Here is a 24,188-nt window from a genome sequence, read left to right on the forward strand (position 1 = left end):
ATAACGCAACTGTGTTATCTGCATCAGATGCTGCAGCAGCACACCAGGAGGCTGTCCGTGTCCCATGTCCTTTCTGCATATGTTGGGATGGTTACTCCCTCACTGGTCTTGCTCCTGATCTGAACACTCAGAGCATTTCACGGCCTTTTTGCCTTTTCTAGTGATTTCACCACCATCCTGAGCACCTAACCCTACAAACTGCCCTAAGGCCTCAGTGTCTACATGGAAGTTTTCTCAGTGTCAAATGAAGTCTTATTGTGAAACGCTCTCACTGCTGTTTAACCACTGCACTCACCACCAGGCCCCTGGTTTCACACTCTGAAGGTCACGCTGACTAAAGGCATGCCAGGAAAAGTGACTGTTTCTTCTCAACAGCCACTCACCGATGCCCAGTGCATAGAAAGCTGGCTTCTGCTTTCACCAAAACCCTCTGAAGTTCCAGCCGACTCACGTGGGAATTGCACCCAGCTCAGAGCAGCCAGAGATGAGCTCAGAGCAGCCCTGGAGCTGGGGCCCTTAGGAAGCGCTGATCCCAGAGGTGCACATGTCAAAGCTCTTGCAACCTGGTGCTCCTCAAGCTTGGGTGACCCTTCAGAGGGGTTGTCTCTGCCGCTTCCCCTGGGGCAAGGCCAGCCAGCCTCTCCATAGAGGCATGTGATCTGCCCATCTGTCCATATGTCAGGGCCTGATGGGAATGTGGCAAAGGCAGCACATCACGCAGCAGGGCCCTCTGAGGATTGCCACTGTTCAGGGGTTCTCCCCACTCTGGAGACCGTGAAATCCCCTCCATGAAGAAGAGGAACCTAAGCAGGGCTCGCCTTGCTCCCGCTCACTGAGAGTGCTGCATTGGTTGCACCTCACCAGCACCGGTGGCAGCGTGCTGCGAGGGCCAACCATGCAGCGGGGGAGGCTGTGCCACTGGGAAGGGTATCTTCTGGGCCTGGATGGAGACAGCAGGCAGCTGTGCCTTGCAGCTGTGCATGGCCTCAGGTCCAGCAGTGCAAGCCTCCTTGGGCATGAAAGCAGTCATCCAGCAACTGAGCCGTCCCAATGGGTACAAACATAAAGACCGAGCTGGAGGGACCTTCAGGGACCCAGCCGTGCTGGTGCTGAAGCACTTGACAAACCACGTAGGCAAAAGCATTTTCAGAAGTGACTTAAGCCCCCAAAAGTGGCTTTGAGAAGCCCACAGCTGCTAAATTTACATCTTTATCTGCTCTGAGATCCCTTTCCTGAGATCAGGGTTTTGAAGGGCTTCATGCCTCGTTGTTGGCACTGGTTTCCAGTGAGTGCCTTCTTAACCCTCAGAAGTCCTCACCAATTCCCATTTCTGGTCCATGAGGCAATGCCCTCCGCTACCCAAAGCAGGAGTACAGTTCAGACCCAAAGCAGCATCAGTGACTTGCTGTAAGCACTGTTCTTCAGCAACTGAAACATCAGTGTGTTACCAATGTTATTCTCATCCTAAACTGAAAACACAGCACCATACCAGCTACAAGGAAGAAAACTCAATTCCTTCTAAAACCAGGACATAAGCATTCTCCTCTCATTTTGGGAGGATATTTGCAATTCCTCCATCTAAAACGTGACTTCTGGAACAGTATTACTCTATCACGTGTCATCCATGTTAGTAATTAAACAGTCATTTTAGGCTATCAGCATCCAGCCATGTCTTTGCAGTTTTCAACAGAAAAGTCTCACGTTCCACTTGTGATTATTTTTGGTGAATTTGGTGTACATTTTGTTTCCTTTTTATGTACTTCCCCTCTGCCTCATAGACAAGAATACTTTGTGCTGCCCTTTGTACGGCTGCCTTTATGTCACCCTGCCCCAGCTCCTGTCTGCTACTAAAACAGCTTTGCACCGTGCATCACAATACCTGGAGCAACTTTGCTATGCAGAGGGAAGCTTGGCATGCTCACTCACTGACACAGGACACTCAGGTCACCAGGACAAGGACACAGCTCAGAAACCTTGGGTTGATGCCTCCCCCAAAAGCCCACAGCAGAGCTTTTGTTGGACTTCCCACTGGGCCTCCAGGGTGCATGAGGCACATGGCAAGTGTCCTGAGAGAGTGCAAGAAAACAACATGAAAAAAAAAGAAATTTACCTTTGGGAAACCAAAGGAATGAAGAGTAGTATGAAGAACAGGAACTGCATACTGCTTCAGCATTCAGACTGTCTGGTGTAGTCATCTGGAGTCACACAGCATGAACTTTTCCAGCACAAAACTAGACAGAGGTGTGGGATTTGCTCTTGTGATGCTCTAAATTTCAGTATTTTCATAAGGGAGCAAAAAGCTTGGATTTCTCATATGTCTGTGTGTGTGCACATGCGTGTGCCTGTGGATACCAATAACAAAACCTTTTTACTAAAAAGTATTTCTCGAAAGGTCACTCTGCACTGCTCGAGAGGCCATGAGGCAGCTACATATTGCTATCTATTCACCAACAATCACAGCAAGACAAGGTGAAGATATCTGACAACCCTGCAGTCACCTCTGCATTGGATACATGAATTAAATGATTCCTCCAAGCTGAGGAAATGAAAACATGAATAAGCAGTGTGGCTAATCACATCGTCTATCATTATGAACGAAAGCAGTAAGAGGGCTTTTTGCTGACTGAAGCAAGAAATTGGACAAAGAGTGTTCCAAGGCTGGATTCATAGTGCAGTGATTTAATCTGGAGCAACATCTTTTTCCCGTTCTCTTTTTCTGTGTTGACTCTGTTTCTGAATACACTGTTGTCATAGAAAGGTTTAGGTTGGAAGGGACCTTAAAGCCCACTCAGTCCCACCCCGTGCCCTGGGCAGGGCTGCCCCCCACCAGCTCAGGCTGCTCGGGGCCCCATCCAACTTGGCTTTGAGTGCCAGGGATGGGGCAGACAGCTTCTCTAGGCAGCCTGTGTCAGTGTCTCACCACTCTCTGAGTAAAAAATTTCTTCCTAACATCTAACCTAAATTACCACTTTTTTAGTTTAAAGCCATTCCCCCTTGTCCTGTCTCTATCAGCCCATCTAAAAGTCACTCCCCCTCCTGCTTGTAAGCTTCTTTCACTTACGGGCAGGGAGTACTGTCCTTCCCCTCCCCATCTCCCCAAAGCAGAGCACACTGTGATGGTCTAGCCACTTTCATCAGCAATCACTTCTTCATTTAATCATTTGATTAATGGAAAAAAAATGCAAGTAGGCTTCAAATGAAAAATAAGGAAAGCATTGGTCACTGTCACTTCTCAAGGCGTTTGTCCAGCTCTCTAAAATCTACGTGGAGTAACAATCCATCCCACTCCTGCCTGGGAAATCAGGCTGAACTTTGTCCTGTGAGGGCTGAGAGTGTTGTCGAAATCCAAGGCACAGCAACACCTTAGCTTCTTCTGCATTCAGTTCTCCTTGTTCAAAAAGTCTAAGTGAACAGTAACCTGGATTTCAGACTACCAGCTCACATGGCTGAGTTTCTTCGGATCATTGCCTAGAAATGTAACTGACAGCTGAAGACATCCTGAACATGACTGACACTGACAAAGTCGCTCATTGCATCTTGGTTACAGGTGCAGTTTAATCAAGCTGGGCATGATATGCCAAAGGAGTGGAGGAGCAGAGACAGTACTCGTTTAAATACTGTTAATTACAATGAAGAGCAAGGTAAAGACTGAGTTGATTCCTTTGGAAAAACAAAACAAAATACTTATTGGACTGTATTTTCATACTGTGGGAAGCACAAGATGAGGCAGGGCTGGCTGTTGCAGGAGTGGGACAAAGATGCAGCTGGTGACAAGGTGGGACCCGGGCTGCCAGCTGGGTGCATTGGCTGGGGTATGGGACCTTTCCTCCAGCAGGTGAGAACAGAGGTGGAAGCAAATTTTGAGGGATTTGGAAGCACTGAGCATTGGCTGGCGTGTTGATGTGTTCTTTGCATGCTTTGAGCTTGTCACGGGTCTGTGGCTGGGTGATGCCCCAGCAAGTGGACTTCCCAGCACATTGTGGGTTTCCCACGTCCTGGGAATGGGAGGCCTCTTGTGTGACCACTTCAGGTATTTTTGCTTTAATTGACCTTTGCTTGCTTTCATATCAGCACACAGCAAGTATTGTGCTTGGGCTCGCTTGTATCTAACTTCAAATCCAGATCATTTCCTGGGTTCAAATGATTGATTTGGTTTTGTACATTTTGGGTTTGAGGTTCCACTTCAAAGATGATCTGCAAGTAGTTCAGTGAAATCAGAAAATGACTTGGGGAGGGTACAGTGGGAGAATAAAAAATGCTGAAAGCTAAACACAAAACACTGAAAAACCCACAAGATCTATATTATTTAAGTATTGACCATTCCTTTCCCACTACCTATTACAAATTTCAATTAAAAATAAAAGTCTGGGTTTTCTGTCCTTTTGTATGGAAGCATCTTTGGGAAAAGCAATGCAAAGCAGGAATTTAAATGACAGAGAAAAGGTCTTAATGCAGGGAGCTTTGTGAAGTTTCACTTACAACACAAATGCATCTGCCACTGGCATTTCCCTGCTTTAAATACACTGGAAGGCTCTTGTCCGTGACCATTCTGGCATGGGAGTCCCTCATGGTACATACAGTGCTTTGGAAAGAGATATTTCAGAGACTGTAGATACAGCATGCCCTGCACACTGTGAAACATGGTTTAGTTTCATTCGACCTTGATTAGTGAGGGGGAAGTTCTCAGCATGGATGTACTGAGCAGATGCTGATGAAATGCAGATGGTTGAGAAAAAGTGGTGGTGGTGGTGGCCTAGCAGTTTGAGTTACCTTCTTCTTTTTGATAAAGCGGAACTCACCGCCCCAAAGGAAAAAATATGGAATGAACTTGTTTAAAGAAAAATCCCACTTATTAATTGCTTTTTCCTTAAGCAGCAACACAAAGACCTTGCTTGTGTTGTTGGGTAGAGACCTGACTCTTCATTCACATTGACACCATGCAGGAGTTTGGCTATTTCCAAGAGAGAGTGAACGTGAGACCAAAATGAAGGTGCAGTGGCATTTCTCTTTGAAAAGAAGCAAGTCAGCCCTATTAGGTGTGCAGAAGAATGATTTAAAGGAAAACAAAAAGCAAAAAACAAAAACAAAACAAAACCAAAAAAAAAGAAAGAAAAAAAACAAGTCTGTGTTAACAAGGATTTTGAAGGAGAATAAGAATGGGAAGTAGCAAGTACTTCCAGTCAGAATTTGTCCTGCTATCAGTTATCAGTCTTACAAGTAAATAGATCAGTGAATGCCTTCTGGCAGTTTTCAGAAACAAAATGCAATTAAACCTCCTGTGCAACACAGAGCCAGGTGAGCAGGTTCAACCCAGTGAGCAGATAGGACAGAGCACACTGTTCAGGCAGGGCAGCTGCCCTAGGCAGGAGGGAGATCATTCTCCTCTAAGCCTCGGACAGCGATGACATCAGTGCTTACAGCCCTCCATGACAAGTGCTCCTTCCCTGGAGAGTCCAATGGTCACAGCGCCTTGTATCCAAAGATGCTGAGAGCATACCTTCATTAGCAAAGAGCAAACAAACACCTTGATGGTGTGGGACAAAACTACCAATTGTGACCAAAAAAAAAACCCAAAACCACACAGGAGTCAAAATGCCATCAAAAGTCTGCAGAAAGCTTCATAAAATTGTGACCACTTTAAAAAAAAAGAGGCCTTGCTGTTTTAGAATCATCGAATCAGTAAGACCACCGAGATCATCTATTCTAACCGCCAGTCCATCCACACCATGCCCACTACCTACATCCCTCAGTGCCATATCCTCACAGTTCTTCAACACTTGCAGGGACGGTGACTCCACCACCTCTCTGTGCAGCCTGTGCCACTGCCTCATTACTTCTTCTGAGAAGAAATTTTTCTTAATTTCTCACCTGAACCTCCCCTAGTGCAACTTAAGGGCATTACCTCTCATCCTAATTATTAAAGTAACCCAACGTTCAGACTGAATTACAGTAACAGTATGTCAGTGTGTCTCCTCCTCATGTCTTTCTCCATTCTGGATTGCAGCACCTTTTGATGTCATTACATAAGGAGGGGCAATCCACAATCATCTAGTCAGTAGAATGACATCCGGGGCTTGGTCGAATGTAGATAGAAGAAAACATCATAGATGACATGAGAGCTGCTGCCAGGGACTGGGAAGCCTTCATGTAGACAGGATTTCACGTGGTCAGTGTTTGGTTTTAACTCACCTCACACTGTCTGACAAAAGGCAGTGGGAGCACAAAGAGGAGATGTACCAAGGTGGGAAGGGACATTCTCAGTGGCAGTGGTGTGCTTCTGTCCTTTTGGTGGCATGAAAAACCTCCCCTTTGCAAGCATGCTGTCCACCTCATTTCATTTCCATTTCTCTCAGACAGATTCTGAACACAATCTGAACATTGTCTGACAGTTGACAGCAGCCCACGGTGACTTCTGATGAGTGTAACAGCTGCAGCTGCTGTTGGCAGCTGATGGAGGTGGGATGGCCCATTGCATTGACTTTAACACCAAGCTGCTCTCTTCTAATGGTGAAAAAAGAGAGACCTCTGCATGCATGGCTACCCTTGGTGAGCATGAACAGGAAGGATAGGTACTCTGAAGGTGACTTGGTAGCATGGGCGAGTGCTTCTCCTTTTGAAGCAAAATAAAATTCTTCACATTGCCAGTGATGCAAATTTAGCTATGCACACTTCAACCAAAGGCACTGCGTGATAGAAAACACCAAGAAATTCCCTCACCACTAAGCATTACTCATTTTGTTACATAATTCTTTCTTTTTGGGCTTTTTTTTTTTCTTTTTGCTGTGGATTGGGTCAAAAAAATACAGCGCCTGCTATAAAAAAGAAGAAAAGTGTACGCAACTGCCATTGTGCTTATTTATAGTAATTGCTGCTCTAACTGTTGCTGTGTGGGAGAGCACCACTGGCTGTTGGTCAGAGCAGGAACTGGCCACAGTAAAGGACTGCTTCCCTGCAACATCTCCACTCAGTCACAGGACAGCGCTCTCCTTAGCACCTCTGTGTATTCAGGCCTCCAAAATCTGCCTGCAGTGCTCCTTGGCTCTCCATCCTTGAAAAGCATGCAAATAGCTGCCAGTGTTTGCTGCAAGAGCACATCATCAAAACTGCAGGAATTTTCAAAGCTTCTTTAACTCTTTACCTTGCAGATAGGAGAATTTATTTGCGGCCGTGCAACAGGATAAAAGTAGAGAGGTGATGTGATTTTGTCTTATGGAAGGCAAAGCACTGCTACATCTCTTTATTACTATGCCTGCCTTTCTGACGGGCTGGTGCTGGTGGTTGCCTTGAAGAGAAAAAAGCAAGAAAAAAATGGCCACTTGGTGGCCTTAAACCGTTACTCAAAGCACTGAAAGACAGATCCTGCTGAGACTGATGTCAGGAGGAGGAGCTTCTCCACTAGCTTCATGAGAGCAAAGCATCTGGACAGTGAGCAAGCTGGTGTGCAAGTCCAACCATGCTGCTGTACTGCCCAAGAAGCTGTGAACTATAATGTTCCCCATCTACAAGTCTGTTTTTGCAAAGACTCGGGAAAGACAGCAGTGCTTGAAGGAGCATGGACTGACATCTACAGCTACAACATGCTTACTGGCGTGGTGGTTCTCGAGTAATGGTAAATGCTGAGGTCAGGGGTTGGTCAAGTGGGTGTTGAGAAAAAAATCTTCACCAGAGGTGGTCAGACCCTTGAACTGGCTGCCCAGGGCAATGGTCAGGGATTCCCAGGGACTAGGAGACCTTCAAGAATGGGTGCTTAACTTGTATAGGGGCAAATGAGGACCATAACTTACTGCTGGAGAAGCAGCAACACAGATTGACTTCATTAGGAAAAAAAACTCAAAATAGGCAGAGAACTCAGCAATATCATTGTTGCTGCCCAAGGCTCATTTGGGAACCTGTATGACAAGGGCTGCTCCCGTTCTGATATGGACCGCTTCTTTAATCTTCCCTAAAAGGTCCCTGTGTACTAAGTTCCCATAACTTTGACAAGAGAGATTGAAAGGATCCTTCAGGGAATTCCCAATTTAGTGTTACACTTTAAATACTAACTGACAGAGACCATGTAAGATAGGTCCATAAGGCAGAACCAAGTTGTCCTAGCATGGAGAGGTACTATGGAGAGTCACCTCCTACCTTGGTTTACCAATGCACAAAGCAGCTACAGGGTACAGGATCAACAGCTTATGTAGGTGTCTCCAATAAGGCACCTTGGGATGAGGATAAACGTTGGTACCGCTAAACAGCAGAAAGGGACTGGTGTTATACATGCAGACTCCATATTTAAACTTGGTGCACACGTACATCAGGCCCTTCAGAGCTTACTGGAGCAGAGCTGTTCATCTGCACCACCATCTTTCAGCTGCATTTTTGGCTTCCTTCCATCCGTCTGTGCAGGCAGAGTTATAAAGCACAAAATATCAATACAAAGAGTGGAGAGCTGGGGCTGCTTTTTCTCTTTTCAGGAGAACAATAAGTGTGGATGTGGGTCATGGAGCCTAAGTCTGCATGTCCTACATTTTCTCAACCAATACCTTTGCTGGTTGGATATGCTGTAAAAGATGCTGTCAACACTGCACTACCACGTACAGTTCAGTAGCAGCCAGTGAGTCTATAGGCTCTGGACTAAATGTGTAGTCTAGATTTTGACTAATCAGCTTGTTTTCATTATTGTTTTCCTTGAGCACATTGAGATAGAATAGCATCATAGTTTCAGCTGGGACAGAATTGTTTTCTTTAGAGTGCCTGGTATGATGCTATGTTTTGGTTCTTGAAAAACAATGTTGATAACACACCGATGTTTATAGCTGCTGCTAAGCAGTGTTGTACAGAGCCAAGGCTGTTTGCAGCAAGGGCCTAAGGAGCTGGGACGGAACAGAATTAAGACAGCTGACTCAAAATGGCCAAAGAGATGTTCTGTTCCATATGGCATCATGAGGAAGGAGATTTGAATGGGGTGGGAGTTCATCTGGCTCTCTTCCTCTGCTCGGGGGGCTAGCTTGGCACTGGTCAGGGGTGGTGAGCAATTTCCTGTGCATCACTTGTTATATACATTCATATATATATGAATATATATTCATATATATATATATAATTCTAATTATTATCCTTTTATCTATTTTAGTAAGCAGTTTTATGTCAACCCACAAGTTCTACTTTGTTGGTTTTTTTGCAGTTCTCTCCCCCATCCCTCCGGGAAGGAGGGGAGTGAATGAACGACCATGTGGTACTCAGTCATTTGACAGATTAAACCACAACAAACAGTCAATGTATGCATATCTATTTGTTTATTTAAGAGCCCATTTTCCTTTCTTTTTTCCTCTCGTTTATGTGTAATATTTGCCTTTTTTTCCTGACACCTCAGAAAATCCAGAATAAAACTATACCTCACTGTTTTATGCTGCTCCTGAGAGCTCCTCCAAATTTTCTATTCCATTCCCACAGGTGCTGCTATTTGCTTATACTGCTTTCCCCTGAAACAAAGCTGAAGGAAACCAAGAGACCAAAATTGAAGCCCTGCTTGGCTTCTCTCTAAAAACTTCATTACATGTTTCTCTTACCTTCACTGAGCCAGGCCAATAAACCTCACTCTGATCATATTATCTGGTACAACTATTAACCATCACTCTTAACAGTCATGCACCATGAGTATCAAGACAGTGAGAAAAACTGAGAATAATTGGCATGAACTCCAGAAGATCATAGGAAAAAAGCTAAATCTAACAACAACCCAAAGTCAGACAACAACTGAGATCTTTTCTACTACATTTTGTTTGTTACTTTTAAAGATGTTTCCATCATGAATCTGCTTAAGTCTGACAAGTGTGCTGCTTGCTGCTCAAGCCACCCAGTGCCTGGAGGATTTCAAACACACCAAGTTGTTGGAAGTTCTTCTGAAACCTTAAGATTTAGCTGTACTTCATCACTGTGTTCATTAAAATAAACACTGTCTCTCTAGGATGCAATCTTTATAAAATCTTCCCACCCCAATCATCACCAACAGGTGGAGGAGGAGGTATGCCATAGCACAGGGCATCCTTTCTCTGAGCACCGCATCTTCTCTCCTTTGCATCTGCAGGGGTTGGTAAGAATCATCCCTGAACCATGTAGCTCCCGTTTCCTAAATCTGCAGCAACATGAGGCAGACCAAGAATACTTATCATCCCCCTTTGGAGAGTATCTAAAAAGCAAAATTGGGGTTTCTAGTGTCTCATGCTGCCCCTCCTCAAACAAATGCACTCCTTAACTGCAATCTAGCGCTAGTTACAGAAGTTCCTGCTTGCTTTAACTGCAATGGTTTGCTTAAAATATCCACTGCCCCTCTGCTCCCCTTTCCCCCCCAGTATGAGCACTGGTGGAAATTCTGTTGCTTAGAGATTCATGGGACTTCATGAAAGTAAAAATTAGAATATGGCCTAAACTACTGCTAATGCCTTTCTTCTGTGACCCACAAAGTGTTCTTGTAACCAAAGCCACAAAAAGGAGGTATTTTTAAACAAGTGTGTGGATTGATTCACTGTTTACTGTCTCTTCCTCCCCATTATTGTTTCCCATCAGAGCAGGCAAATTACTGTCGGAGCAATCACCAAACAGTGCTCTCCTACACTTACCTCAGCCATTTCCACAGCCCAGCCCGCACATGGGTTGTTTTCAGCTAGGTAAGTTGCTTAGTTCCCCAGTACCCTAGTAGATGTGTTTCATGTTAAAGTTGGATAAGACTTGGCCTTGTCGAATGGAAGAATACCACAGAGATCAGTCTGGAAGAGAGGGAGGTCCAGAGGGACTAAGACAGCCCTAACCAGCACTCAGTAACCAGACAGATCAAGGAGGCACAAGTAGAGAATCTTCAATGTGCAGTTGAGATCTGCTTTGGTTTGAAGTTAAAGAGAACTTTTCCACTGAGGTGGCTGCAGCAGAAGCTGCGAGTTCCCCAGCCTTTTGAAATCCAGTATGTTTGACTCCAGGCACCGAGGCTCCCAAATCTCTTGAACTGAGGAACAGAGGGTCAATCCCTACACACTGCAATCCCCCAGAAATGACTCGAGAAGCACAGCTAACTGCATTTCACACAAGTGCAATTCAGAGAAAAACAGCCAAGTCAAGGGGGAGTCCCTTTCTCTGCTGCCTGGAGTTTCCAAATTGTCTTTGGAAATGAATCAAATTCATGTCTTCCATGAAACAGTCCAAAAGCAGCAGCTGCTGCCTGGCCAAGCAGGCACTATTTTTGTTCCTCCTTCAGCTCTCATCTGCCAGAAGAGCTTTTATTAGATGTGTTCTCCACATGCACTTTCTTTCCACAAAAAACCTAGGGGAAAATCAGGACATCACTCTTTCTAGCATATTAATCATATATCTAAAGCATATGAAATAGCAGAGACTCACTTTCAATTTTATTTTTTTTTCACCTGCAGACTCCTTCCTGCAGTGCATGGAACATCTCAGCACATATATCACTGGTCCTTCCTGTATTATCTTCAGCTACTCCAATGCTTTTATGTTTTCTGTGGGTTACTTCTCCTCCCCTTGCCCCTATCACATCATGGCCACGTGGCGTATTCCTTCAATTTTATTATCTGAGATTTTATGTTCAACAGATGCACCTATGGAATGAATTTTGTCTAGGATCATCATAATCAGAATTGCTCTGCAACTGTTCCTTTCCACTCCTTTTTCCAGGTAGAAATAACATCTGCACTTTGTCATTCAAGTTGCAATACAGCACCAAAGGAACAACACCTGGGGGATTTTCCCTATTCCCGTCAACTCCCAACACTTGGCTGCACAGCACTCTTATGCAGGTGGACTGAAGTGGAGATCTGAGGTGCTGAGAATTAGCAAGAAATCACCACAACTCCATGTCCTGCTTCAGAATCGCTCACAAAGGTATTTTAACATCTCATAAGACTGGAGCAGATACCCAATTTAACCATGCACAACCAACACTGACGCATGCTTCTCATTCGTGGCTTCACGAAGCTGTATCACAGAAGAGTCGTGACATTTCTTTCTTTCCTATTTTACTGGGGAGGTGAAGTGACTTGCCTAGTCACACAGATGTTGTAGGAGGTTTGGGAATGGAATCCCAAATGCTTCTCAGTCGTGTATTTTGTGTATTTTGGACAATGATGGCACTCTTTCAAAATGCCTTCTTGATAAACAACCAATCTTCATCAAGTTCAGTTAAAGTCTTACTGATTCTTCAAGAAATTGTAGCAAAAACCCCACCTTTGTATCTGACAAATTAAATAAAAACACACTAGCTTTAAGAGAAGAGGTAGAGGAGACTTTCAGAGGGCCTACTTGTAAATGCATCAGCCCAGATCAAAAGTCATGCTTTGTTGACGTCTGCATGAAGAGATGACCAAGTGAGCAAACAATTTGGAAAACACATTGCATTTTAAGTAGCTTGAATGTTTTGGATCCAATCTCTCCATTTAGTGAATAACGAAGGGTACAAACCCACACATTCAAAAACAAGTAAAGTAAGTAAAGTAAGTAAAGTAAAATGGAAAAATTCCGCAAGTAAAATGGAAAACGGGTGCAAATCTGCCTGAAAATCCCATCTTCTCTGAAGCTGCTTGCAAATGAATTTCATTCCCAACTTACTGCCTGTGTGTTTGGTTCACATCTGAGCAGAATGTGACTGCCATTTTGATTCTGGCTCTTGTGATGACACCACATCTCTTCACTGGTAACGGTGTGTCCCAGGAATTTGTCACCTTCAGCTTCCCAGTGGTTCAGTAGGTCCTGACAAACATGCATACTGCGTTCTTTTGTTCTTATGTGAGCACCTGTGGAACAAGCTTGGCACAAACTTTGCAGTATTCCAACATTGCCACTGTTGTTTCTATTGCATTGAAGCCAACATTCAGTTCCACATGGTTCCCTGATTGGTGCTGATTTATGTGGATGAGCTGATTGAGATGCTCTTCATTTTGTGGTTTGACAGCTGGGCACATTCCACCAGAAACGCAGCTTGCCATCACTGCTGGAAGGCACAATCCACCACCTCACTGCACTCACATCCACTGGTTGGCCTCCAGAAAAACCTAGCAAGCACTGATGAATGGGTATCATTTTTTCCACATGGAGGAATTCAGTGACACACCTTTGCTTCATGCACACTTCCATGTCAGATGCTGTATTGTTAGACTGTCCCTCTGCTGCCATCTGTCCCACAGCAACAAAATGCAATGGAATATTGGCAGGAAAGTTCAACCTCTACTGCCATACTACCAAAATCTGCCTCTGAGGTCATAAAACAGGAGGCAATACGTATGAAGCAGCCCTCATACGTTAAAAAATAGACATAAAATCTGTTCCCTGAGTGAGGACAGAACACCACTTCTAAACGTAGCAGTAAAACGGTTAAACGTACAGGAGTTGGGTCACACGGCAAATTAGAGCTGTATTTAAAGTTCTACTGAGAACTCAGTGTGAAAAAAGCTGTTTCTGTCCCATATGATGTCTCCAGGGGTTTCTACAGAAACACTCCAAGGTGCAAGATCACCTTTCTCACGCTGTCTAACATTTTCCAGAGACAATCACCATTTTCCTCCTCCAGTATCATCTTGAGATGGTGTTAAGGACTCTTTCTGACTTGCTGATGAAGTCCAAGCTCTTCATCGGGTGATGAGCACATCTAAGGACACGTGGCTTTGCCCTCTGCTTCCCTCAGTTCGGTGTGTGGAGGGACAATTTTACATGAATCAAATCAGAACACACAACAGTTATATGTAACACTGTAAGACGACAAAATGTGCACTTGGGATCAATAGTATGGCATCAGGGTTGCAGCATAATTAATTTTTACATTTGATTTGGATAAAAACTGCCACAGAGAGGTGCTGAGGGGTCAGAAAGAAGCCGAGTGACAGTGCATTTTTCATTTGGAAATTGTTCTTCCTTGGGGATGGAAGGAAGCCTCCCCTAAAACTCAGAAGAGAGCTTTGTAATTGACAGCAATCACATTTTAAAGACATTCTCTGGCTCACTGCTGCTAGACTACGTATTTCTGACACAGCATCGGAGAAATGAGGAAATTATTAATACAAGTCTTCCATAGCAGGCTGCACTGAATTTGAAGTCTTACAGAGAAATTGAAGGGGGATTGAAATACCCTGGTAAACTTAAAAGCCATAGCACTTACACTGAAGAACTGAAACGAAACATCTTGAAAAAAGGGCATCTAACACATTCAAAGCTATCTATGGAGGTATGAGAGCTTCAGCTGAGAATATTATTAACTGGATCTCAGAAATCCCAGAGGAAATATCCACATGTACCCAGCAGCCCAGAAGCAAGCAAGAGCTGGCAGGGGGAAGAGGACAGGAAGAAGAGCCCCAAACCTCACTGTGCTTGGACACAGTGCCTTCGTGGTGAGGGCATCCGCTGCACGATCACAGCTCAGCCTTCAGCAATGAGTAAAGCAGCCATCACATTTGGCTTCTGAGGCTGACTCCATTTTCATGTTGGGGCTTGGGTTTTTTTTTGATGGTTTGAATGACACTACCTCTGCTAAGAGGGTAATTCTGGCAAACCAGAAATGCAGTGTTATTTGTGAGAATTTAAATGGGGCTTTTTCCCACTTACACTAGCTTTTTATTTTCGCTCTAGCATCATCTTCTACCACTTGTATCAGCTTCCTCAGACAGCCTTCAGCCTTGGCTGCATGTAAGCCAGATTTTGCGGCTAATGAAGCCCCAAAGCAGTGTCTTGTACAGAATAAAGTATTTCAGAATTACAAAGAAATAAACAGATTTCCTACATATTCTGTTGCGATGACGGACCACCACCAAGATAGCAACAACAAGTCTTTTGGGACTAGTATCAAAGAGATGATTGTTCTGCAGATTCTTGAACTGACCTGGATGAAGCTGGTGAGGAGATGAGAAGTGTCAGTCAGTCTGTGTGCAGGAGGAAAGTCATCTGAATACCCCAACCGGTCAGTGTTATGCTTACTGTACCTGCAGGGATACAAACGGTGACTGGAAGCCTATCAGAGACTGCTACTTATTTCAAGGAATACACAAGCAGATCAGGTGTTAACATTGACTTTTATTTGTAAAAAAATTGTAGAACGTATTAAATACAAACATTTGGAAAATGCACTCAAGGCTTTGCTAAGATGCCCGGGAACAGGAAGACGGAATCGAGAAGCTTACCAGGTTTAGAACTTTCAAAGTAGCTGGATTACTATAATTTTTCACTGACTTCCTTATAGAAGGTGCCCATTATAGCAACCAATGTTGTTATTGTCCTTTTAAAAAAAAAACAAACATGATTTGCCATATCTTCCCAGTCAACCAGAAGATGCAAGGAAGCAACTCTTTCCAGGTTAAAAATCAGGGTAATAAAAATTAATGCATTTACCCATTACCTACATTGTATAACAGTAAGCATTTGCTTATAATCACACACAGATATCAAGTTAAAAAAAAAAAAAAAAAAACATACATTTCAAATCTGAATATCCAATAAAGTGTTATAAACTTTATACATTTTCCAGTGAACATCACAATGAGAAGAATGTTTTGAAGTACAGAAACAAAACAACTGAATGCATCATCTACACCAGAAAGGCCAACTATTAAGATGTGGACAGGGGTCTAGTCACGTTCCAGATAGTTGGATATCCTGCAAACTGCCACTGAAAGGCTGGCTGGAAGACAAATCCTGTCAAGTATTCAGTGTTTGCTCCTTTCCCTTCCTAAAAAGCCAGAGGTGGGAATTGTAGTTACTCTCGCTTCTGCACTTTATGGAAATAAAAGAGTAAACAGCCCTTCTGCTCCCTACACAGAGGAAACAGATTAAAGTTCACTCAGACCACCATTCCTCTTCTGTCACCCTGAAATGAGGTATGCAATACAAAGAGTCCACTAAAGATGCAGGAGCAAGAGCCTGCAGAAAATACCTCCTGTCTTTTAAAAAGAAAGAAGCACGTCTGCTTAATAACAATATGGCATTCCCTCTGTCTTCCTGCTTTACCCTGTATCTGCTTTCCAGTTGCAGCATAATGCACACTGATATGGCTATATGGCCCTAAATACAAATTCAGTTTTTAAAAAAGCCCCGTTTCTGGGACTGACTCTTTGGGGATAATGAAACTACTGTAAAAAACCAATACAGAATAACCTCGGACATATAGACAGTAGCACGTCTCCCATCCTGCTTTGTGTTTGCCAGAACAGAAAACCTGCCAACTTATCAACACTCACACCATTACTACTGCAAGGACAAGCATAAAAACTGCTACAGGGTGCATACTGTCGGAGTCCCCTACAAGATGGACTGAGTGGATGCCTGCAAGAGCATGAGCACAATGCTTCTGGCAGCTATCCTCCGGGGACAAGCGGATATTATGCTACTAATTTATCGTGAGAGGGCTGAGCAAATGGAGCACCATCCTGAAGGTGTATTTCACCTTGTTATCACAGAAAGCGTTCTCCAATTAACATGTTCACTCTCAGAGCACAGGGGCTACTGCCAACCCGGGCGCTGCTGTGCTGGAATTCCTGAAAGCTACTTACTTGCAGACCAACCTCTTTGAGAAACACCAAATACTTCTGTTAGCATGCCAACACAGACCATAGGTTGCTGGATATCCCAAGCAGGTAGTGGTTTTCATAGCTACAAGCTTGAAAACAAAAACTCCAGCACCTTTCTCATGCCCGACAGCTTACTGTTAACATCAGTATGATTTTCCTGCTCCTGCTGTGTTCAGTACACTTAAAGCTCTTGTGCAATGAGAGCTCTCTGATTTAGGCTTGGATTTGGATGAAATGGTTAGGCCAGTTCCACCCCACTCCTTTCTCTTTTTGACTATTATTGATACACAAGATCTGTATTTCAGAAAATGTAACACACATGTTATGAAGATATTTAACAAGGCCAGAGTTCACTTGACCCCAAAAGCATTGCTCCCATCCAAAGAATTCACTGCCACCCAAAGCAAGCAGGAAATCACATAAAGAGGAATTTTGAGACAGGATGGGAGGGTCAGAGTACCAAAAGCAACTGACAGAGATGACAACTGTATTTAGCATGCTGACTGCCTCTAGCCCAGCGCCCAGCTTTTAACATGATATACATCACAAGTTGAAACAAATGAGTTTTGTTTTTGTTTTTCAATACCCTGACTATTCAGATTTATTTTTTTTTCAATCTTCAAGAAAAATAAGCCTTTCATCCTTTGAGCCAAAGACAAGGAGCCGTTAGCTCAGCATCAATGGCCCTCCCCATTACACCATCATAACCCAATACACCGCCCTGCATCTGTGGTGACATATTTGAAGCTACACTCTCAGAATGCACCTGAGTCAGGCAGCCACTCCACTCTAGAAACATACTGTGTTACCACGGGCAGTGTATGGCCTCTTGTTTTAACCTACCTGGAAACAATTTACAAATGCATTCCTACTGACTTGATCACAGCAAAATACAGGGTGCTTTGTAAATGGCAGAAAGTCAAATTCAAACAACTCTAGTGTGAAACACGGGCAATTTTAAAAGAAAACAAACTTCTCAGATACAGATATTTGTGAAGCACGCACATCCTCACGCACTCACGCACATTATTCAGTGCCAGATTAAGATTACACAAGGCCATTTTCAAGGTTGCATTTACAACCACAATGACAAGTACAGCATTTTTGAGGTAGCTGAAGTCAAAGAGCAAACCACAGCACAAGCAAAGAAACAGGTGCTCGCACTCACACCAAGCCCACTCTTTGGAGACACGTTACCACGTGCGCAGGGGCGTGTGTTGAAGAGGCATGTGTTCCACAGGGAATGAAGATCAGTGGCATGGAGACCTGACTACCTATGCTCCAGAGAAGCTCATGATGGGAGACCCTAAGCACAACCGAGGACCATGGCTTAAATCACTGCGTATCAGCTGAACTGTGGTGGCAGTTTGTGTTCTCGGTCTGCGGGAGTTCTGCCGACAGCTCTGTCTCACGTGCACTGAAGCAAGTACAACTGTGGCAGTTGAAGATGTTATTACTCAGAGCTGTCTGCCCCACTTCTCCCCTAGCTGTTACTGTTGGTAAAAGGTGCGTGTACATATCTAACCTGCCCCAGTTTACAGCCTAGCATTCGAGCACAAGTCCATCTCCAGGGTGTTACTTGCCAATGGACTGTGAACTGTAGACTTGAGTTCCCTTCTTCAGGTGCAATAATACATTTGCCACAGTAAAAGTGCAGAGATGTCAAAGTGCCAAAGCTTGAATCACTAGAGTTCATCTCTCAGAGCCCTTTGCTAGCCTACAACAAAACAAGTTGAGCTAACCTCACAGCAAATGCCAGGCCATGTAGGGACAACAGCTGTGGCTGACAGACTGGCTCAGCCACAGTAATTGGATCTTGTCTCTGAGTGTACAGAGAGCGAGATCCTGCCGGAATTATAAAACTGTGTTAAACACATTCATCCACACACACATAATGTACAATTTTCATCAAGAAGCTTTCTACAAATCAATTGTTTGCATGATTACTGTCAAGTCTTGAAGATGGGATAGGAATTATGGCAAAATATTCTTCAAAGGTAGAGAGAAAAACTCAGCCTTCTATGACTAGGTCTCTGTTGTGTAGTTGTTGTATGAGAGAGATGGCACAGATGAGAAGTTGTTATTCCACTGTCTTCCCCCAGTACTCTGCTGCAATTCTGCCTGCTCCTTGTACTTGCTCAGAAGATTTTTGGCTTCTTGCAGATCCTGAAAAGAGTTTTCGCCATATTCTTCTTTCAGCCACTGCCTGAACTGCAGAGATTAAACAGACAGATAAAACATGATGAAGCAATATCAGGAGACTTATGCACAAGTAATATTCCCTCCAGCCCTACAGAGCCTTTCAGAATACAAGCAATCTAAAAAAACACGTAAATATTGTATATCCTAAAAAAGAAGCACAGAATGCATAGACAGAGGAACACATGAAACCACTGAGATCCCTTACCTTCCCTAAAATGACATACTTGCTTAACAGTCTGGCTGGCTTAACAGCTTGGCTGACTGTAATAATCCTGAATAAGGAAAATCCACTGGGCAAGGACATCCTGGACTTGTGCAAGCACATACAAGCAATGAGATAAGTATGTGTGGAAGTCACAGCAACCTTGAAGAACTTCAAAAGGTTAAAAGACCAGTAACTGAACCACCAATATGGCTTTTTCATCCTCATCTGACTAACACCTGAAGTAGAAATTGCACTGTAGTTACTAGAAAAGGTAACTAGCAGGAAGAAAAAGACCAGGAGATCTAGCAGCTGTAGTATATGATCCTCTATGTTACTGACATGAATGACTGACTGGTATACGACCAAAGTACCAGGATCATTTGAAGATGAGGGAACAATGTAGGGGAAGGGCAATGATGCTGGGACATCTTCCCCATGATTTTCTCAGCTTCCTGCAATTTTTATCTCAGGTACTTTTAGACTGAGGCAATATCTTTGTGCTTGATACAAAAAAAAAACCAAATTTTTGAATCCATCTATTTTCACCGACATTATCCACAAGTATCTGTTGTATGATTTTATCTGACTGAGACCAGCCAGTTGATACCTCCACCTCACACTGCAAGGAAGAAAGGAAATCTTATCTGTTCACCTCCTCTATTCCAGGCTAGTTCCATAGACCTTTGTCAGATTCTTCTGTCATTTCTTTGGCAGTTGAAGATTTGAATCTACATAAGTCATTCAGAACAATTTTGTCGCTCTTTACCGCAAAAGCAGCAGAAAGATACAGACCACAGTTGCTCCGTTCCAGTGCAGATAATACTCCTGTTTATTTTTAAAAGCCTTAATTTCCACAGCTTTATTCTGTTTGAGGATTATAGACTTTAGCTTTAAAGACCATCTACCTAAACACTGGGAGACAAGACCTGCATATAATTATTGCCTCCTATTCCTAAAAGGTCATAATAACACTAAGGAAAATCTGAAGCCTCAGACCTGCACCTGGAAATCTGGAATTACTGCAAACTACGTGATTACCTTAGAGACTAAACCCCTCATGTAAGATCAAGAAGGGACTCCATCCCAGAAACCCTGCAGGATATGGCTCTGAATAGACTTAGCAAAACACCAATGGTGCTGAAATCAGAAAAAAAAAAGGTTCACACCCTTTGCAGATGGCAATATTCCACTGAAATCAGGTGTGCAAACAGACACCTGCTAAGGATGTGGTTGTTATTAAGAGACAGTAAGAAACTTCAGCCCAGCCAGTGCCTACAGGTGGATATTTCTTTTTGCAAGCTACTGCCTCCCCCTCAGTGAAATAGGCTGAATGTCCTGTCCATCATGGATGAAAAAAAGACGTTACTGTCTTTATCAGGCTATTTGCATACAGCCTTAATTGTCATTGCTGTTTGCCCAGACCAATTTGCCCAGAGCAGAAATGACTGTAAGGGAGGAAGGAGACAAGTCTGGAAAGTCCCCCTCTGACTTTTGCCTCTTAAAAAATCAGTTAACTCTACCATTTACACCAGTTCCAAACGACCCAGGAAACATTCAGTTAAATATTAAAAAAAACTCAAAATATTTACAGTTGCAAGCTGCATTATGCAAAACAAATGGTAATTTCTGAACTCTGAACCTTCTGCAGCAGAATGATGGGTATGTAATGATAAATGGATTTCTTTTTAATCTCATGTCTTTTGGTTGGCCTCCGCTGTTGATTTTTTAATAAGTGTAATCCAAGAGAGCCCAAAGAACAATAGGCTGAGCAATGGCAAGCAGAAGGGACAGTCAGAGTAGGAAGTTAACATAAGTGGAAGCCACTGATGGGGAGCAGGTCTTTTGCATAGAATGTTGTTTTTAGGTGTAAGAAACTCATTTTACGATAATCACTTTGCAGTCCTATTGTTTCCTTAATTATCCTAGCCTACAAAGCCTTAAAAGGCTAGGAAATAAGAAAAATTTTTGAGACCGTTCTCCACATTTAAATGTTTATTAAGTCTCAGTTACAGAAGGTATTGCTGGCAGAGGACATAGATCATAATGATAACCTAAATTCATTTACAGGTAGCAGATTTCTGATTATGATTTCTTCCCTAATTACTAATTCAAATGAATGCAAGGGAAAAGAATATTTTTATACTTTATACCAACTAAAAGTTGGTTTTGCTGCTGTATTCTGAGCACTTCACCTTTGTATCTTCTCTCTCTAAAGGCTTAAATGTTGTATTATGTCTTCAGTACAATGAGGATCACTGGATTGAGAGCACAGCTGGGCAGGTGTATGTGGATGTTATGCTTCATCTTCACTCCCATCCCATATATTCCTTGATACTTTCAGTTCTACCTGCACCTCCCCAGTGTAGCAGGCTTACCAAAGAAGTCATTTCCACAAAGCAAGCCCAAGGAGTCAGGCAGACCAGGCAGGCCTCAGAACAGTGACAAGTAGCCCCATCAACCAACTCAGAGTTCTGTTTCTCATTTCATTTGTTTGTAGGTTATACCTGATCAACATCGTGCTTTTCAAAGTCCTGTAGCTGTCTCTGGAAGCCCATGTTAGGATTGGCACAGGATCTCGCTGCTCTGACAACAGACAGTGCATCTTCCCAGCCAAAGTCTGTGATGGTCATGATGTACGCAACCACCAACGTTACACTCCTAGAGACACCTGCAAGGCTGCATGAAAAACGAGGTGCAAGAAATAGATGAAGTACTGCTCTGCTTCAATTACAGTTAAAAGCACCACTTCCCAACCAACGCCACAGCAGGTTTGCTGTGTTAACTGCCACAATAAATACTACTGTATTGGAGCTAAGGGGGTTTTGGTACTGCTTTTTCAAATGAATCAGAACAAATCTGTAACAAGTTTGAAAAAGTGGGTCCTGAATGATAATTCATATGAGATTAGAAAGGAAGGAATAAACATAAAGTGTTCACAAAAGGGGAGGAGAGCGTACACTTCTAAGTTAAATTTGATTTTGAATGAGCTAAATAAGTCACCCAGTCTTTTGCCTATACAGATGAAAGCACTAAAATAAGACTGCTCCCTCCTCCTCATCATGAATAAAAGCTCCATTTTACAGGTTCTGCAATTAACTGAACTGTTAAAATGCACAGGTTCGATTGTTTGAGCTCTTTTCCTCTTTCTGTTCTCCATGCACTGCATAACTTAGGTTCTCAGGACTCCAGTTTCCTGAGACGCTGGGATAAAGTAAGAATCATTCCCTAGTACTGGTTTCCCTGCTCTGGAAAAACTCCTAACTCTTACTATCACAAGTATGTATAATGAGCTAGTGCTGCATTTATATCAAATTCTTTCACCAGACATTTCCAAGCCATCTTATGTTCTTGAAGGATGCCACAAATATAAATACACACTTTTTATCACCACCAGGATTCAGACAAATTATGCATTTTACATACAGAGACTGACCAAATGACTCGTCCACACCCTGCCACGAGTCAATAACAAATTGAAGATTTATGCTCAGAGCCCATATATAAGTGCTCAGATCATGAGATGACAGATTCCAGACACAGACTCAGATATGCCACTTGAACGTGCAGCACAGACTACAACCAATAGCAGGGAGCAAGAAAAAACCCAGGGTGGAAAATCCTTTTTTTACTCTTTATAGTCCCAGCAGCATCTCTCCAATCAGAGACTCGCTATTAAGAAATGCAACTTTTGAATGCTTCAGCAGTCAAAATAAATAAATATATCAATTTATTTTCAGAGGGCTTTTTATTTTTTTAATAACAAATCACTGAAGTCATCAAAATAGCTGTTTATAGAAATTGATTATTAGGATTATGGAAATCTTTAGGAAAACAATGATTAACAACCACAAATAAATAAAAGCTCTAGTCAAAGATTTTATTATTATTTTGTTAGGAAAGACCTGTAAAAAGGCTTGATTTGGAGAGAAGGCCAAGAATTTCTCAAGCTCCTTGAGGAGCTCCTCCTCCAGGCAGCTGCCCAGCCAAGCAGCTCGAAAGCCTTAGCTACATCAGGCTTTAGTAACATTTGTGTGTCTTCTGAGACTCTTCAAATGATGACAATACTTCAGTTCAGGTGGATTTTGCAGCAGATGAGACAAGTGCTAACTTATCATAAAGCTGATGAATCACAGAATTGTAGGGGCTGGAATGGATCTCTGGAGATCATAGAGTCCAATACCTTGCTAAAGCAGATTCCCCACAGAGCAGGAAAGCCTCCATGTGAGCTCTGAATATCACCAGAGAAGACGACTCCCACTTAGCCCAAAATACTGTTTTTCTGGCCATACAGATCAGAAAAAGAAAGCCAGCAGCATGCTATCAGCATAACAGATAGAAACATCATTTTAATAAAGCAATGTGGTTTTCTTGTCCAAGGGAGAACCCTGTACTGCCCACCTTGAGTGAAGATGAGCATACAAGGCATAGAAACCCTTAATTAGTTTCTTTAGCCAGTGTTATACATACCAATGAACTAGGCAGCCTTCACCTGTAAGTCGGCACTCATGAATAAATTTGATGCTCTCTCTGAAATGCCTTGCCCTGAAAACAGAAGCAGAAAGAGAGTGAAGAAAGTGCTGTGTTTAGTAAAATCGCTACTTAGAAAGAAATGCATCTGAAAGCTCACTTAATCCTGTTTCTAGAGTTTCAAAGAGATCAGAGGACTTGCAGTGTAAAACTTAGCATCTACCAGTGAAACCCAAAATTCACTTGGCATAGTTATTCACTGTGCTACCTGAAGGAGGAACAGGTATCTTAGGCACTACGGTGTGATAAACATTGGCAAACACTTCATTCTGATGAACATTGAGTCTGTGTTTCAGTTTGTGTTTTATTCCTCTGGTAACTTGGCCTCACATCTCCTTGAGTGACTTACATGTTAGGTGAAACAGACTGCAGCTATATGAGCAATACTCAAAGTACACAGCCTCTCACAAAGCAGCATCCTGCTACCCAAACTGCAGCTTAACTTTGACTTTACATCATCCTACACCAAACCATTCACTAGTACACACATAAACGTTGTAAGTCTTTGCAACGTGAAATCTTCCCCTTTTAGCCCTGGTAAGAAAAAATTCTCTGTGCCCCCTCATCTTAAGTGATGCAAGCCTGAAGGAAAGGAACTGACAGCTTCCAACAGCTGAGCAGCCGACTGCAGTCATCTCACAGCAAGCCTGCAACTGCACCTCTTTGCATCTCAGCCCCAGGGTGCTCACCCTGCCTCTGCCTTTCAGGCTGCAAAG

At 43.1% G+C, this 24,188-nt stretch overlaps 1 protein-coding gene across 1 annotated transcript in view; it reads right to left on the reverse strand.

The window, feature by feature from the left end:
* Positions 1–15,028: 15,028 nt before the first annotated feature.
* The window catches only part of DUSP22 (dual specificity phosphatase 22), a 42,033-nt gene continuing 32,873 nt past the window's right edge, over positions 15,029–24,188 (reverse strand). The window contains exons 5-7 of the mRNA XM_048938971.1: positions 23,413–23,487; positions 21,450–21,621; positions 15,029–18,749 (exon numbers count right to left, since the gene is read on the reverse strand). Coding sequence (XP_048794928.1) covers positions 18,564–18,749; positions 21,450–21,621; positions 23,413–23,487 — 433 coding nt within the window. The 3' untranslated portion in view covers positions 15,029–18,563. The remainder of the gene's footprint in view (positions 18,750–21,449; positions 21,622–23,412; positions 23,488–24,188) is intronic.

This window comes from Lagopus muta, chromosome 3 (assembly GCF_023343835.1).
Source record: "Lagopus muta isolate bLagMut1 chromosome 3, bLagMut1 primary, whole genome shotgun sequence".
In the NCBI taxonomy this organism is placed as follows: domain Eukaryota; kingdom Metazoa; phylum Chordata; class Aves; order Galliformes; family Phasianidae; genus Lagopus; species Lagopus muta.